We start from the raw sequence: 17,205 nt of genomic DNA, 5'->3' as shown, positions 1-17,205 counted from the left end.
ATGTTTGGCGAGTAATCTGGTTAGCCTAGCTATAAATGTAGCTGGCTATCTACCTCGAACGGCAATAACAGATACACTTAACTGCAGTGGTGAGAAAAGCATGGAGCCGAATTGATTAAAGAAAGAAAGCTCTAATAGCATGGCTAATTTCATGACGGTGATAAGGAGTCTAGGTACAAAAATTGAAAAAGGAATGAATGGTAAAGTTGACAGCTTACGTGTATCTTTGGAGAAAGCCATTTAGGATCATCATACAGCTCTGCCGACTCAACTGGAGAATAATAACAAGCAGTTACAAGGCCACATTGCTCTTGAAGTTGGACGTCTGGAGTCCTGTAGAATTCCTAGACTCTGGGAGAATAGGCGCTGCCAAAACAAAGTTCCACCCAGACATGTCAATCATAGTGGCAGGACTGCCAGCTGATGAAAACGAGGACCTAATCTCCAAAGTGAACCAGTTGATATCGGTAGGCCTAGGCTTCGAAACAGAGGTGACTGCAGTTGAGAGGATGAGGGAGAGAGGTAAAGGTCCCGGGGTTGTGAAGGTGGAGTGCCGGTCCGTGGAGGAGAAAGTGGCTCTGTTACGGAAAAAACTAAAGCTGCGAGACCATCCTGATTATAACAGGCTTCCTTTGATCAGCTAAGTCCCACACCGATCACCTTAATGAACTGAACTTCAAGACGCTGCTGAGAGAAATACAAGGAGGAAAGGTGGACAAGGACTTGGGGTTGACAGACCTACTACATACTGAGGGGCTTTCCCATCCCCTACGAGATTCGATTTCAAACGCACATTGGAATGTTAACGGATGGACTACCTTGAACAATAAACTACTAATTACAAATCCTTAAACCCAGACATTATCTCAATAAATGAAATGCATTTACGTTGGCAAGAAACTATTGATATTGAAGGGTATGTATGGTGTGGATCCAACAGGAACACACATGTCAAAGCCCCCAGGGGCTCTGGGGGAGTGGGAATATGTGTAAAGTCTGATATGATGAAAGCATTTCAAATTGAAATGATCGATAAAGCCAAAGAAGGAATTATTGGTTTGTGCTTTGAACATAGGGAGTCAGATTATTGTTTTGTTGTGTTTTCATGCTATTTGCCATCTGAACAGTCCACATGGGATAGAGATGCATCCTCCTTCTATAGTCATTTGTTAAGTCAAGTATAACTATATACAGAAGCAGATGCTATTTACATAAGTGGGTCGAATTGGGAGGTTAGATGACTATATAAATGATATTGATGATATTCCATCGCGTGTTGCTTTGGATGGCTTTGTTAATCATCATGGAGAGACCCTATTAGAATTCCTTCAGGACTGTAAAAGGTCATTAATGGAAGGATATGCCCCTTAAGCGATAACTTTACATCCATATCTGTCAAAGGAAAAGCTGTGGTGGACTCTATAGTTACCCTCCACGACTGTCTAGAAACGTGTTTGGAATCCTGATCATTCAGTTTTATTGATGATATTTTCTGTTGGCCACTAACTTCACTCAACCAGGTACTGCTGTGCACCACACGGGGCAAATGATATATACCCTGCATAGGCCTAAATGTAAGAATAGAAATGTACTTTCTATGTTCTGAAATGGAATGTAGAGCTCTGGTGGAACTCATTGAAACTCTGCAAAGATGCCAAGAAACATCTGATTTAGATGTGTGGTATGAACATTTTTGTGATATTATATATTCTGAAATGGGAAAATATGTGAATAAAGAATACAGTCCAAATTCAGGAAAGTTTACAAGTCGAACAAGCCTTATTGGAATGATGAGTTAAGGGATCTATGGTCAGTAATGCGTTAGGCGGAGTACTTATTTTTACAGTGTAAAGATAGGACTACAAGAGAACGTTTTAGGAAGGAATTTAAGAAAAAAACAGCAAGTGTTTGATAAAAGACTGCGCCTATTCAAACAGAGATATCAGAGAGGGCAGTTATTACACCTTGAGGAGATACGGACAAGAAATCCTCAACTGTTTTGGAGCCAAATAAACAAGTTAGGACCAAAACGACATAAGAAAATGCCAATGGAAGTCAGGGGGAGAAGGGGTTTGCTTGTTGGTTCTCAGGTAACAAAAATGTGGCAAATTTTGAAGAATAATTTTATAAGGGCATATGGTCCCTGAGAACTAAAATGGAAAATACAACGTTAGAACCCTCTTACATATGTAACAAATACTTCAATGAGGAGCTGTTTGTGGCAGAATATAAGAAAAAAAAATTGAAAAGCGTTTGGCATTGATGAACTGCCTAATAAGGTTTTAAAATCCCCTATATTAATTATGGTCCTATATGATTTGCTCCAAATGTGTTTTGAGTACAGTATACTGCCATCCATTTGGTAAAAGTCTATAGTGAATCCCATGCCCAAATCTTCAAGAAATGACCTGAGAGTGCCACTGAACTACAGAGACATGCGTTTATTAAGTACGGTTTATAAATTATATTCATCCATCCTCAACAATAGGCTAATGACCTTTTTGGAGGATCAAAACATGCTGGTGGAAGAACAAAATGGTTTTCGTAAATCCAAAGCCTGAATAGATAATATGTTCTCGGTCTGTACAATACTCAGAAATAGGTTACGCGAAGAGAATCCTACTTTTGCATGTTTCGTTGATTTCCAGAAAGCTTTTGATTTTGGAAATAGGGATATTTTAGCCTATAGTTTGTTAAAGACAGAGATTGATGGGACATTTTATCACGCAATCCAATCTCTTTACAAAGTACCAATTGCTTGTGTGCATGTTAATGAATATCGTAGAGATTGGTTTCACACACCCTCGGGTGTAAAAACAAGGAGACGCCTTATCACCAACTTTATTTGCCATGGTTATAAATGATTTGGCAAAATAAAATAAACAGTTAAATATTGGAGTAAGATACGTTGATGAAATGCTAAGTATGAAATGCTTTTATATGCTGATGATATTATTTTGATGGCAGAAACTGATCAAGACCTGCAGAACATGTTATTATGTGCTATCAATTGGTGTATACGATGGAGACTCATGATTAACCAGACAAAACACAGATAATGACTTTTAGAAAACCAGGTACTAAGAGAAATGTTTTTCAGTTTCGTTTGGGTGAAGATTGTGATTTACCTGATTTATTTGATATTAATAGTTAACGATTTTTTACTTAACAAATAGAAGGACATTTATGTTCTGTTTAATTCTGTGTTTCTGTAAAGAGACGGTTTCCACTCTAGCTTCCTGCAGTTAGTCTGGGCGTATGGTCAAGGAAATGGGTTTTGCTAGAGATAGCTTGAGCTAACCTAAAGCTGGCATTCCATACACAAGACGTGGTGTCTGTGACCTGAGATAGAGATAGCCTGGAAGAGTTTAGAACAATCCCTCATCATCTCATTTTCCTGGCATCTGGGAAACTAAGCCGGGTTGGGGGTAAAACAACATCCCGTGCAGATAACCAGGAAATGGACCAACATGGCTTATGAGAGGGGTGGAACCAGCCCTGACTAAGCATTTTATGTCCTATATAAGATCTATATTTTTTCATTATCAGTTAGTCAAGACTGTTGGGTTGACTAGTCTCATTATTGCAATAATGAATCGATATTGAATAAAGATGATTGTTTGAAGAAATGACAAAGTCTCTCTCACTTGATTAGAATATTCCAAGACAAGACATTCTTGAGTTTACTAGCAATTATAAATATTTGGGTATTTTTATTGATGGACTTATTACCTTTCTATATGGAACATCTGCCCTGGCCGACTCAGCAAGTAGAGCTCTTGGAAGCTCTATAGGAAAAGCAAAAACACTCAAAGATATTAGTTATGCTATGTATTCCAAGACATACGTGTGTCCTGTTCTGGACTATTCAGCAGGAGTGTGGGTTGCTAAGAGGTATTTTAAAAACTAACATGTTCATAACTTGGCAGTACATTACTTTGTAGTTTGCACCTATACTTGCAATAACTGTGGTGATGGGCTGGGAACCCTGTGAGGTGAGAGGGAAGGTGTGTAGGGTGAAACTTTGGAATAGACTGTTGGATGTGTCAACTTCCAGAATAACTAATAATGTATCCATAAGGGATTTATCCATAGGGGGAGCCTGGGCAACTGAAATGGCTGACCTTTTTCAACAGTCTGACTGTGAACATCTGTATGAAAACCAAATTAAGGGAGACATAGATATGATTTTTTTTTTAACTGTTGGTGCAATATGAAAAAGAAATGGGTGGAGGAGATTAATCATGAACCCAAATTGACAACCTTTTGTTTGATTAAGGGTGCATTTGTGTGTGAGAGATATATTATGTTTAACCTACCTAAAAAGAAGAGATCGCTATGTGCACAGGTAAGATCAGGGATATTGCCTCTGTGTATTGTGGTAAAATGGAAGTGGAAAGACTATGCAACTATTGTGACCTCGAAGAAATAGATAATGAAACTAATTTGAACCTCTATTGCCCTTTCATCCATGATATACGCTTGCTCTTATTCTAGAAAGCACACCAGATATACCCTGGCATTATAAGGCTGAGTAATGAAGAGAAACTGAAATGGTTTTTTTTTGTCCATTGTGTATTTCCGTTTGCGGAATATTTAGATAATGCCTGGAATAAAAGAAAAAGGACTACCTATAATTAGATTGTACAAATATTTTGCTCTTATGTGGTAATTGGCACGTGTGTACAATTGAAGTCAGAAGTTTTCATACACCTTAGCCAAATACATTTAAACTCAGTTTTTCACAATTTAATCCTAGTAAAAAATGTCCTGTCTTAGGTCAGTTAGGATCACCACGTTATTTAAAAACAAAATGTGAAATGTCAGAAAAATAGAAAAATAATACAACTTTTTTTCAGAGGTCTTGGCTGATTTCTTTTGATTTTCCCATGATGTCTAGCAAAGAGGCACTGAGTTTGAAGGTATGTCTTGAAATACATCCACAGGTACACCTTCAATTGATTCAAATTATGCCTATTTTAAGAAGTTTCTAAAGCCATGACATAATTTTCTGGAATCTTCCAAGCTGTTTAAAGGTAAACAATTGTTCTGTCTGTAAACAATTGTTGGAAAAATGACTTGTGTCATGCACAAAGTAGATGTCCTAACCGACTTGCCAAAACTATAGTTTGTTAACAAGACATTTGTGGAGTGGTTGAAAAACGAGTTTTAATGACTCCAACCTAAGTGTATGTAAACTTCCAACTTCAACTGTATATAGATTCTGTAGGGATGGGTTGCCAATTGGTGATTAACAGCAGTGTATTTGATGAGTCAAAAGAGATCCAAAAAGGTCAATGCAGATATTCAGGGTAGCTATTGGTTAACTATTTTGGGGGTAGAAGCTGTTCAGGGTCCTGTTGGTTCTCTACCCTCTGTAGTGCTTTGCGGTCGGATGCCAAACAGTTGCAATACCAAGCAGTGATGAAGCATGTCAAGATGTTCTCAATGGCGCAGCTGTAGAACTTTGTAAGGATCTGAGGGCCCATGACAAATCTTTTCAGCCTCCTTATGTGGAAGAGGCGTTGTAGTGCCCTCTTCACGACTGTGTTGATGTGTGTGGACCGTGATAGTTCCTTAGTGATGTGGACACAGAGGAACTTGAAGGGTGCGTGCTCGGCCTTACGTTTCCTGTAGTCCACGATCAGCTCCTTTGTCTTGCTGATGTTGAGGGAGAGGTTGCTGTCCTGGCACCACACTGCCAGGTCTCTGACCTTGTCCCTGTAGGCTGTCTCATCGTCGTTGGTGATCCGGCCTTCCACCGTTGTGTGATCTGAAAACTTAATGATGGTGTTGGAGTCATCCGCGGCCACGCAGGGGTGTTCCTTTTGTCCAAGTGGGAAAGGGCAGTGTGGAGTGCAATACTGCGTTACCTGTTGGGCTGGTATATGAATTGGAGTGGGTCCAGGGTGCCTGGGATGATGGTGTCGATGTGCGCCATGACCAGCCATTCAATCATTTCATGACTATAGATTTGAGTGCTACAGGGCGATAGTCATTTAGACAGGTTACCTTGGTGTTTTTTGGCACAGCGTGGTGGTCTACTTGAAACAAGTTAGTAGGTATTACAGACTTGGTCAGGGACAGGTTGAAAATGTCAGTGAAGAAAGACACTTGCCAGTTGGTCAGTGCATGCTCTGAGTACCTGTCCTGGTAATCCGTCTGGCCTAGTGAACGTTAACCTATTTGAAGGTCTTGTTCACATTGGCTATGGAGAGTGAAATCACACAGTCATCTGGAACAGCCTCGAAGCACGCATAGAGGGTATTTAGCTCATCTGGTAGGCTTGTGTCACTCGACAGCTCGCGGCTGGGTTTCCCTTTGTAATCCATGATAGTTTGCAAGCCCTGCCACACCCTCCAAGCATCAGAGCCAGAGTGCATCAGAGCCAGAGTAGTAGGATTCGATACTGGTCCTGTATTGACGCTTTGCCTGTTTGATGGTTCGTCGGAGGACATAGCGGGATTTATTATAAGTGTCCGGATTAGTGTCCCACTCTTTGAAAGCGTCAGCTCTAGCTTTTAGCTCAGTGTGGATGTTGCCTGTAATCTATGGCTTCTGGTTGGCATATGTACACTTCATTTGACCACTTGCAGGAATTCCTGTTTGAGATTTTACTTGTAAGCAGGAATCAGGAGAATATAGTTATGGTTAGATTTGCCAAATGGAGGGTGAGGGAGATTTTTGTATGCGTCTTTGTATGTGGAGTAAAGGTGATCTAGAGTTTTTTTTCTTTCGTTTCTAGTTGCACAGGTGACATGCTGGTAGAAATGAGGTCAAACTGATTTCAGTTTTACTGCATTAAGGTCAATGGCCACCAGGAGCGCCGCATCTGGCTGAGCATTTTCTTGTTTGCTTATGGCCTTTTACAGCTCGTTGAGTGCTACAAAATATATAGATGAAAACCAGTAGCGTGCCGTGGTTCTTGGGCCTGGGCCTTCAGTGAAGTCCTACACAGTCCCACCTGAATTAATCCACCTCTTATTACCATCATTATGATGCCATGGCTCTAGACACTATACATTTAGACAGAAACGCAGTATAACCAGGCGTTGCGTCACCTTGAAATTGACATTTTTATTCAGAGAATTGCAGGGGAAGAATACAATACCTTTTCATTGTGCAGCTTCGTTGCCCTGCGCGCTTGTTCGTTGAGCTGTAGATGCACTCGGGTGTCCCCAAAAGTACCATTGCTTGGAAGTGCCCAGCCGTACTTTGGTGTCTCGTTGCTGCCTTAGTTAGACAAGTCAGGTTTGCAAGGCCAGTGTGGCTCCAAACACCAAATCGATCACTTGCAAATAATAGGCATTCCCAGCAGTACAGTTTGCAGTGCTTCTCGGAGCCTGTGAGTCATTGATAGCGCCCATAGTTGAAAGTGGCGAACGAAACCCTTTCCCGCCTGTGACAGGCTTTGTAGCGTCGGCGTCTACCTCTCCTGTCAATGTCTAACTTTTCTTGAAAAGTTTGTCTTGAGAATGGCGTTACAATTATATCCTCTACCAAATCGATATCTTCTCCTTCTGCCATTGTGGGTTGAAAAAACAGCTTAGTAGTACGCAAATTAATTTGTTGATCAATTTCAGTTTCCTAGTTCTGAGCCCTGCCCATATAGGACCTGCCTCTCAATATTGGTAATCCAATCAAAAGACGTGCATGCACTACGCCTGCTAGCTGGCTTCTGTGTAACACTGGAGCCAGCCAGCAAAGCTGATTGGTTGAAACTAAATTTGAATTTCCATTCACTTTAAGCTACAAGCGCCCGCACTGTTGATTCTGAAGGCCTGAGGGCAGATTTTAGACCCCTGGCAACACATGATGGCTGAATATGATTGGATAAAAGATCTAAAATAAAGACCAGCCCTCCAAATCTCAACCTGGGGCTGGAAGCAGTGCAACCAAGAGGAAAGCTATGAAATGAAGAGTATAATTCTTACTCTGGGGAATAATTTAATACATATTTGTGGGAAAATATATTTTTTTGAAATGATATTCTGATGATGTTTAGGCCAGCAGAGAAGGCCTTGCTGGCCATGACAGCCCACCACTGATGAAAACTTATTTGTAAACATTTTTTGTGACAAAACCATCAGTAGAGTTAAAAATGTGATGGAAACCCATTTAACTTGTATTTTTTATTTGGTACATGGGAATTTAATCGCAAAAGTTATTTTTCTGTGCATTATGTCATTATGCCTTTTATCCACAGTTTGATGGAAACACATCTCTGGTGGGAAAATGTGTATATTGTTTTTATGCAGATTTTTTTATATTCACATGATGGAAACCTAGCTAGAAATGTTGATTTCTCTCTCTGTCCTTGATCTCGCTCTCTCTCTCTTTCTCTCTCATCTCAGCTACTCGTGCTCGGAGGTTTTCCTCGGGTGGAGAGGAGGATGGATGGAATCAAAGTCTTAACAGGGTCAGTATGACACAATAAATGCTATTCAAAATATTGTTAATTTGTATTTGTGACTGAAAAAGAGTGGACCAATAAAAAGGAAATCATAGAAATATACATTTGATTTCATATGATTTATTTCTCAGAATGTTTTATTTCTTTAAAAGATTTCAAATGCAGAAAGATTCAGTAAATATCTCTGAGACTAGCATTACTCAACATTGCTTGTTTGTTGCGTGGTAAAAAAAACAAGGCTGTAAATATTTCATGAATGTTGTCAACAGGGCTAAACAGGGCTTCAGTTCCAGACATTACTCATATTTCCTCTCTTTCTTTGTCTGATTCACCTCTCCTTTTCCTTTCATCTCTCTCTCTCTCTCTCTCTCTCTCTCTCTTCACCCCCCCCCAGCTCCAAGGTGGTATAGGCCGTATGATTCTGAAGGAGGAGATGAAAGCTAGGTCGGGTTCCTATGACAATGACCCATGGGGCAGCGCCCGAAACTCCCGTAGCGGCAGCAAAGAGGCCCTGCACAACGTGGGCTACAACAACACTGTCAACGGATGTAAAAACACCATTATCCACTTATATTACAGCTCTGATAAAGATGTAGTCCGTAAACATCACTGTCGTCCGTTTATCCACACTGACATAGCATTAAGGCTAGATTGTGAATCTCCGTGTCGGCAATATTTGACAAGCCAGTTGTTTTCTCTGTTCTCTCATGTGCATTGCTCATCCGGATCCTGGTGCTATATGAATAGCTATGGGGAAGGTGTGCCTGTCCGTCCTTAGCTAGCTCCGCGGCAGCAGTGTGGAGGTGAGAGGAGGGCAGAGTGCCAGGGGTCTGAGCCAGAGAGAGATGGGAGATGAGTCAGTTAAATCCCAGCCTCTGATGGACTGACTGACTGACAAATGCTGTTATGAGAGGAGCCACTCCATGGTGACTCAGCGGTCCAAAAATATAATATATGCCTCCAAAATGGCCCCCTATTCCCTCTATAGTGCACTGCTTTTGACCATAGTAGTGCACTACATAGGGAATAGGTTGTTATTTGGTATGGACACCATGTTATGTACCACCTGGAAGTTATGCCTGTACGTCAAGATTGTGTATTAATTAAAGTGCGCTATGTTGTTGTGATTGAGATCCCCCTCAGGTTGCCATACCTTATATGTGGTCAGATCTTCCATCCCTGTGTCTTTGGGAATTAATGCATCTGTCTCTGAACAGACAGACAGAGAAGAGAGAGAGAGAGAGAGAGAGAGAGAGAGAGAGAGAGAGAGAGAGAGAGAGAGAGAGAGAGAGAGAGAGAGAGAGAGAGAGAGAGAGAGAGGTGTTGCTGTGCAATATTTTCCCATTATTCTTTTCTAAATTCTTCAAGCTCTGTGAAGATGTTGGGGATCATGTCTAGACAGCAATTTTCATGTCTTACCACAGATTTTCAAGCATATTTTAAGTCAAAACTGTAACATTCACTGTCTTCTTGGTAAGCAACTCCAGTGTATATTTGGCCTTGTGTTTTAGGTTATTGTCCTGCTGAAAGGTGCATTTGTCTCCCAGTGTCTTGTGGAAAGCTGACTGAACCAGGTTTTCCTCTAGGATTTTGCCTGTGCTTAGCTCCATCCCGTTTCCTTTTTATCCTGAAAAACTCCACAGTAGTTGCCGATGACAAGCATACCCATACCATGACGCAGCAACCACCATACTTGAAAATAAGGAGGCACTTTAATCAGTGATTTGCCCCAAACATAAGGCTTTGCATTCAGGCCAAAAAGTGTATTCCTTTGTTGTGTTTTTTTTGCCGTATTAATTTAGTGCCTTGTTGCATACAAGATGCATGTTTTATAATATTTTTATTCTGTGTATTTGTATTCTTCTTTTCACTCAGTCATTTAAGTCATTATTTTGGAATCACTACAATGTTGTTAAGCCATCTTAAGTTTTCTACCATCAATTCTGTAGCTGTTTTAAAATCACCATTGGCCTCATGGTAACATCCCTGAGCAGTTTCATTCCTGTCCTGCAGCTTAGTTCAGAAGGACAACTGTATCTTTGTGTCTGGGTGGTTTAATATATAATCCACAGCATATTTATTAACTTGATTTCTTATTGTTACCCATCTGCCATTCACTGCCCTTCTTTATGAGGCTTTTGAAAAGCTCTCTGGTCTTTGTGCTTGAAATTCAATACTTGACTGAGGGACCTTACAGATGTTGTATCTACGGGGGACAGAGGAAGGGTTAGTCATTCAAAAAGTGTCCATGTAACGTTTTATGTGATTTGTTAAGCACTGTAGCAAGCCATGCACAATGCTGCGCATCCCAACACACACATACACACACCACCTTGGCCTTCAGCCCCTCTCCATGATTAAACTGCATACGAAGCCAGCACGGGAGAGAAATCTAATACACTGTGACCAACTGACCCTATTCATCTATCATGTCAGTTTATAATCTCTCATCTCTAATGATAACACACAGGCAGGTAGAGAGCAGAGCAGGGAGGAAACGGTGCTCTGCTGGAGATGTCAATCTGTCCACATCCTCGTAGAGCTGATGTAACAGTATAACTTTAGACCGTCCCCTCGCCCATACCCGGGCGCGAACCTGGGACCCTCTGCACACATCAACAACAGTCACCCACGAAGCATCGTTACCCATCGCTCCACAAAAACCACGACCCTTGCAGAGCAAGGGGAACCACTACTTCAAGGTCTCAGAGCAAGTGACGTCACCGATTGAAACGCTATTTAGCGCGCACCACCACTAACTAGCTAGCCGTTTCACATCCGTTACACTGAGGCTGTGTCATAGGTACCATGTGTTTCTGGCTGCTCTGATGAAGGATGTGCACACTTACATCGAGCCTCCTCTCTCCTATCTCCTCCTTACTCATCACATGAAGTGAATGTTTACATGTTAGGGTGTGGAAACGAGAGTGGGGGAGAGAGAGGGAGAATGTGCGTTTTGTTGTGTACTGCAGGGCGTACATACATTTGACTTCCCCCACCGCCCCACTCCAGTTGAAGGCGTATGTCTCTCTTCCTGTTTTATTGATGAGTCATTAAAGCTGCCGCCACGTTTAAAGGATGTTGTCATTCTCTTTGAGGAAAGTGAGAACACAACCAGCAACAGCACCAGCCAGCCACACTGACTAATGTGATGCACATGAAAGCTTTCTAAAGGAGCCCTTTTCCCTGTATTGTGCAGTACTTTTGACCAGGGCCCATGGTTAAAAGTAATGCACTACACTACCGGTCAAACATTTTAGAACACCTACTCATTCAAGGGTTTTTCTTTATTTTTTACGTTAGTACACATATTGTTGGAAGATGAAATGGTTATTCATCTCACTGAACCCACTTTTATTTAAGTCCTCCTTGTTGTATATCTCTTGTGTTCTTGTTATAGTCCTTGTTATATGTGTTAAGTCCTACTAGGACAAGCAGTGGCATTGTTGTCTGGCATTGTTCGTACCGACCTCTTCCATCTCTCCATCCTCACTGTAATCCATGAGAAGCTGTGTCATACTATAGCTCCTAGAACATTGTTTTTCTCAAACTTGAGAACCGCAGTTGCTATGTGTGTTGGTATCTTTCATCATTGTCATGAACCTGGATTCAAGACTGATTGTATCGGGAGGGTCTTTTAAGATTCTGTTGAGAAACCGGTATAGGATCTTTATGAGACCAGATGAGAACACTTAACCATGCACCTTTACAAGCAGAGGCTGTATCTAACCATGTCAACCCCCCTTCCTCTCTCCTCCCGCTCTCTCTTTCTCTCACTCTCTCTCTGTCTTTCTCTCTCTGTCTCCATCTGTCTCCACCTATATATTGCTCTCTCTGCAGCTCCCAACAGATCCCACTACAATGCAGGCAGTGGTGAGTGATATGACTCAGTGTCCTACTGTGCCTTGTCTGTCTGTCTGTCTGTCTGTCTGTCTGTCTGTCTGTCTGTCTGTCTGTCTGTCTGTCTGTCTGTCTGTCTGTCTGTCTGTCTGTCTGTCTGTCTGTCTGTCTGTCTGTCTGTCTGTCTGTCTGTCTGTCTGTCTGTCTGTCTGTCTGTCTGTCTGTCTGTCTGTCTGTCTGTCTGTCTGTCTGTCTGTCTGTCTGTCTGTCTGTCTGTCTGTCTGTCTGTCTGTCTGTCTGTACAGGGTGAGGGTCATCACAAGGGCACAGTACAGTTATATCAGTGTATGCAAGATGAGCTCTTTAGCCATGTCACTCATCTGATATTGATTGATTCGTGTATACAATGATCATCACAATGACAACAAATGCCATTTTAATTAAATCAATTGTGCTCATAGTTGTTTACACAATGATTACAAATCATGCATGTTGCATAGTAGAGGTTGAAAATATCAATGAATTAAAAATGTAAGATACAGTACATATTCTGCTGCATAATGGCTTTTGATACAGGCTTTGACATTTCTTTGTAATGTCATTGCCCGTAAATGAAAAAGACAGGGAGAAAGACAGGGATTCGCCATTGTGTTTGCTCTTAGCGCCCCCTGCTGTCTCTTATACACATCTGCATGTGTTCTCTGTTAGAAATGCTAATTGCCCCATCCGTCACTGAGTGTTTCCAATGATGTGTGCCGTGTTCTGCTGTGGCCCAGTGTGTGGGTGTAGCTCACAGGCTGAACGGCAGGGATGCTTGTGTTTGCTCACTTCCAGATTCCTTCATCGCCAAGTCATCCTCGTTGCCTGGGTACGGCAGGAACGGACTGCACAGGGTGAGTTCTCTGGGGGTGGGGGGTGTGACGAATGAGGGGGGTGCGGGGTTGTCACAGGGTGTGGGGGTTGAACATGGGCCCTGTGGATCCAAATCAGCTGAAGACCAATAACTTGCGGCTATGGCCTGATGTGGGCTTTGGGTAATAATTATACTTGTTGTCTGTCTCTTTCAGCCCCAGAGTGCGGATTATTTCCAGTACGACAGCAGCAATGTAGTGAACTGGGGAATCAGAGGTTAGCAAAAATGGGTTTGCCTTTCAATGTCATGACTTGAATACAAAATACATAACCAATGAGAATATGTATAAATGTGCTGATCAGTTCTTTTTCTCTCTTTTTCTACAGAATACAAGGTAAGATGTTATGCAAATTCCGTAACAAACTGACCACCACTTAACCAAAGATAAGCTGACAGTAGAGAACTCTAGAACAGAAAAGAGGAAATTGAGCCCAATAAGAAAGGAACAGTGAGAGTGTCGTCCTACTGATCTGCTGCTATGGCTCTGAGAGGAAGTCATTCATCTGTACTTCAGAGGAAGTACAGATGAATGTATGACACAGGCAAATGTCTTTGAGCCATTGGCAATAGGATAGGCGGCATTGCTTAGTCTGCACTAATCTAAACACGTTGAACGTTTGGCTCATAACCACAGTACGCCACTCCTCCCTCAGATCTACCCATATGACGTGTTGGTAGTCACCATAAGGGGGCGCAACCAGCCCCCCAATGACGTGGACAGAGCTAGACTAGAGGTGAGTTTCTCTCAGGTTTGTAAACATGCAAGTAATGCAAACCTCTCACTATACGTACTATGGAGAAAGTCGAAAGTATTCTATTTCTGAGATGGTTCTGACTATGTCACTCCGACAACACTAACATATGTGTTTAATCTCTCTCTGCCAGCGCCACCTGTCTCCTGAGGAGTTCTACCGGGTGTTTAGGATGACTATGGCTGACTTTGACCGGCTGGCACTGTGGAAGAGAAACGAGCTGAAGAAACAAGTCAGGTTGTTCTGAAAGGACTGGTGTGTAGAAGCTCAGTGTAGCAACCTGCTGGGCTTAATGTTAGAGACGCCCAAGTCCTCACTGAGAGCCATAACAACTAGTCTGGATAGTCCACCACACTGGCCAGAGACACGGCAGAACCCGAACTAGAACCTGCATGGTTCTAGCCATAGACATATAATGCATTTCAATTCTCCGGTTCTATGGTTCCATCACATGCTCTGGGTCATGGAAACACATCCAGTCTGAGTCTATACATCAATAATATCTCTCTGGCGAAAGAGGACTAACATACTACTACTCCTCCCAAGCTATGTCTGTCTGTGGAAAGCTACATCTGCAGAGAGGTCTAGACCATGCTAGTTCTGCCTATGCTTTCAGTATTTTCAGTTTTGTTTTATTATTATGAGTTTTAACTATACTTTATGGCTGTCGTGCCATGAGGTTATAGCATCTTTGAAGCCTCTTCTAGGTTGCAGGTTTGGGAAGCTCTGAGACATTGCCTTATGGCCAAGCAGGAAAGAGAACACCAGCAAACTGTCCAAACAGAACGTGCTACCAGATTAGCCTTGTCTTTGCTTTCTTTACTCGAAATATATTGTTTCATTCACCGCCTTTTTTTGTTTGTTTTTTAACAGTGAGACTAAAACTTTATTGCTTTATAGAGCGAGGGTTCACCTCAGAGCGAAAGGCTAGATTGATATATTGTGGTAGCCTACAGTTGAATTAAATGAGTGGATTATATTGGATTGTTTACTGAAAAGCCAAAGTAATATTATTATGTTAAGAAATGATGATTTTCATTATTTTTGTAAAATGCATAAACAGACTGAATCCATGTTTCCAGAAATGGTTCCCGTGTGAGTATGAGACCAGGCTCTTGCCTCCGTACTGAAACTTCATTGATTTGCTATACTAAATTGATGAAAAGGATCTGAACAATGTAATGTAAGTATTGGAGTTCTGGATTATTTTAGTACTCTCAATTTCAATTGAACCTGAACATGTCATTTACAGTAATGGAATATCATTTACAGTAGTGGAATATCATGTTATAAATGGATATTGGATTGTAATTTAGAGCTGGGATTGTATTTAGGATAACAGCTAACCTGTGAGTGGCTTGTCATGGGGAGACTTGACCTGATTATATCTCAACACATAGAGATGGAGAAAATGTATAGAGATAGAAATGAATAACATGGAATCTGAACTGCTTCTAAATACATATTTAGAAAGTGGATTGAAGGGATTGGTGACCAGAGGTCTGGATAACAGATGAGGTATGGATCTGAATTAGATTACAACTCAAAGGAGTTGAATGGAATCTTCCCTTAACAATACAATGTGAGGAAGGAAGGAATCGGGGTGAGGGAATTTTGTAGATGTTGGAGTGGAATTGATTTGATGGAATTGTCCTGATTGGTCTGACGCCGGTCCCAAATGATAACCAGGGTTGCTGTGCTAAAGCTTACACTATAGTGTACATACAGTAGAACTAAGAATTGTCCTGATTGGTCTGACGCCGGTCCCAAATGATAACCAGGGTTGCTGTGCTAAAGCTTACACTATAGTGTACATACAGTAGAACTAAGAATTGTCCTGTTGGTTTTTGAAGAGGTGACTCATAGTTATCCAATAGATTATCCAATATTGTTGGTACATTATATACATGCAAAACTGTCCCTTTTCGTTCTGTCCTGTTTCTCTTCCTGTTGTTTCCCATTTTTATTTCTGTCCCTTGTTTTCCTGTTGTTTCCCCCTTCATTTCTCTCCATTTTGTTTTGCTGTTGTTTCCACTTTTATTTCTGTCCCTATTGTTTTCTTTCTTAGTATATACATGCAAAACTGTCTCTTTTCTTTTCAATTTGATTGGAATAGTCTGTTATGAGGTTGTGTCAAAGTAAATAATGCTTCTGATTGTTAGTGTATGGAGCACTGCCTTTATCAGACTGTAATATTAGTCATACTGACTAGCAGTCATCTAGTATAACTACTCTTGCTGCCATCTTTGTAATGGCTGTTTGTTTTATTGATTTGTGTGTGTGTGTGTGTGTGTGTGTGCGTGCGTGCGTGTCACAAGATATCATAGACATTTACAATACTGTCAATAATGTAAAAACAGTACTTCCATAATTTCATCGACATTAATTATAAAAGCTTTGGGCAACTTTTACATTGACGTTTTCGTTTTGTAACTGTGCAAAGCAATCTGCTTATTATTTATTTCCCTGTCAGACCTACTGCCCAGTAAATTATGTATATATCGTATTTAAATAAATGCAGTTTACATGTGGATAAATGTCTGTGTTGATTGTGCAAAGGTGATGTCATCATGTGTAGTAGCACAGCAGCCAATAGGATTCGCTCTATATTCGCTTAGGTCCCTGTGAGCGCGAGCAGATGAGGTGAACTCGCATTTCTGTGTCACTTTACGACACGCATGGGGGGATACATCGTGTAATGCAGCGCAAACTTGGCCAAAATCAATGAATGTCAAAGAAAAACCGTCTTGGAAAGCACACATTGATACCAGTAGCGATAACTGTAAGTAACGGTCCTATTTCTACCATAATGGCATATGCAATGAATAGCGATTGGTAACTAGTGAAGGAAAGTTTGGACATATCTCTATCCCTATATCTCTGTTACTGACATGATAGATTAGTCTGATTTTTGCTATGTCATATCGCAGTAATGTAAAGTCGGTGCATAGATGCTGTGTGAGTTTAACACGGATTCATTCATCTAGTTTCAGCGGGGTGATGCAATCTAATGCTAACAGTCCCTGTGGGAAGCTGAGCTGGAGTATGTGATGTGGAAGCGCGCTGTGTTGGCTTGCCTCTGCATCTTCTCTGCGCATAGCAATACACTGTATTTTGTGGTGGAGGGAGAAATGAATTATTTATTTCCTAAATGTTCATTTCTTTTTATCAGAGGACTATAATAATTGTTTTAACTAGAAAATAAAATCAATTGAAGTTTCAAATAGCCCTACACATAGTAATACAACATTATTATCTCCATGTAGATGGAAAGATATTACTTCTTG

The 17,205-nt window shown here is 41.2% G+C and overlaps 1 protein-coding gene across 7 annotated transcripts in view; it reads left to right on the top strand.

Annotated features, from left to right (window-relative positions):
- LOC123999693 (actin-binding LIM protein 3-like) overlaps positions 1-16,449 on the top strand; it is a 156,112-nt gene extending 139,663 nt beyond the window's left edge. For all 7 annotated transcript variants that reach the window (XM_046305682.1, XM_046305688.1, XM_046305687.1 and 4 more), the window contains 8 exons: positions 8,355-8,419; positions 8,808-8,961; positions 12,254-12,286; positions 13,088-13,146; positions 13,321-13,381; positions 13,493-13,500; positions 13,820-13,900; positions 14,052-16,449. In XM_046305682.1, coding sequence (XP_046161638.1) covers positions 8,355-8,419; positions 8,808-8,961; positions 12,254-12,286; positions 13,088-13,146; positions 13,321-13,381; positions 13,493-13,500; positions 13,820-13,900; positions 14,052-14,165 — 575 coding nt within the window. In that variant the 3' untranslated portion in view covers positions 14,166-16,449. The remainder of the gene's footprint in view (positions 1-8,354; positions 8,420-8,807; positions 8,962-12,253; positions 12,287-13,087; positions 13,147-13,320; positions 13,382-13,492; positions 13,501-13,819; positions 13,901-14,051) is intronic.
- Positions 16,450-17,205: the final 756 nt, after the last annotated feature.

The sequence above is a fragment of the Oncorhynchus gorbuscha genome, linkage group LG16, assembly GCF_021184085.1.
Source record: "Oncorhynchus gorbuscha isolate QuinsamMale2020 ecotype Even-year linkage group LG16, OgorEven_v1.0, whole genome shotgun sequence".
Classification (NCBI taxonomy): Eukaryota; Metazoa; Chordata; class Actinopteri; order Salmoniformes; family Salmonidae; genus Oncorhynchus; species Oncorhynchus gorbuscha.
This window is presented reverse-complemented; position numbering and strand designations above follow the sequence as displayed.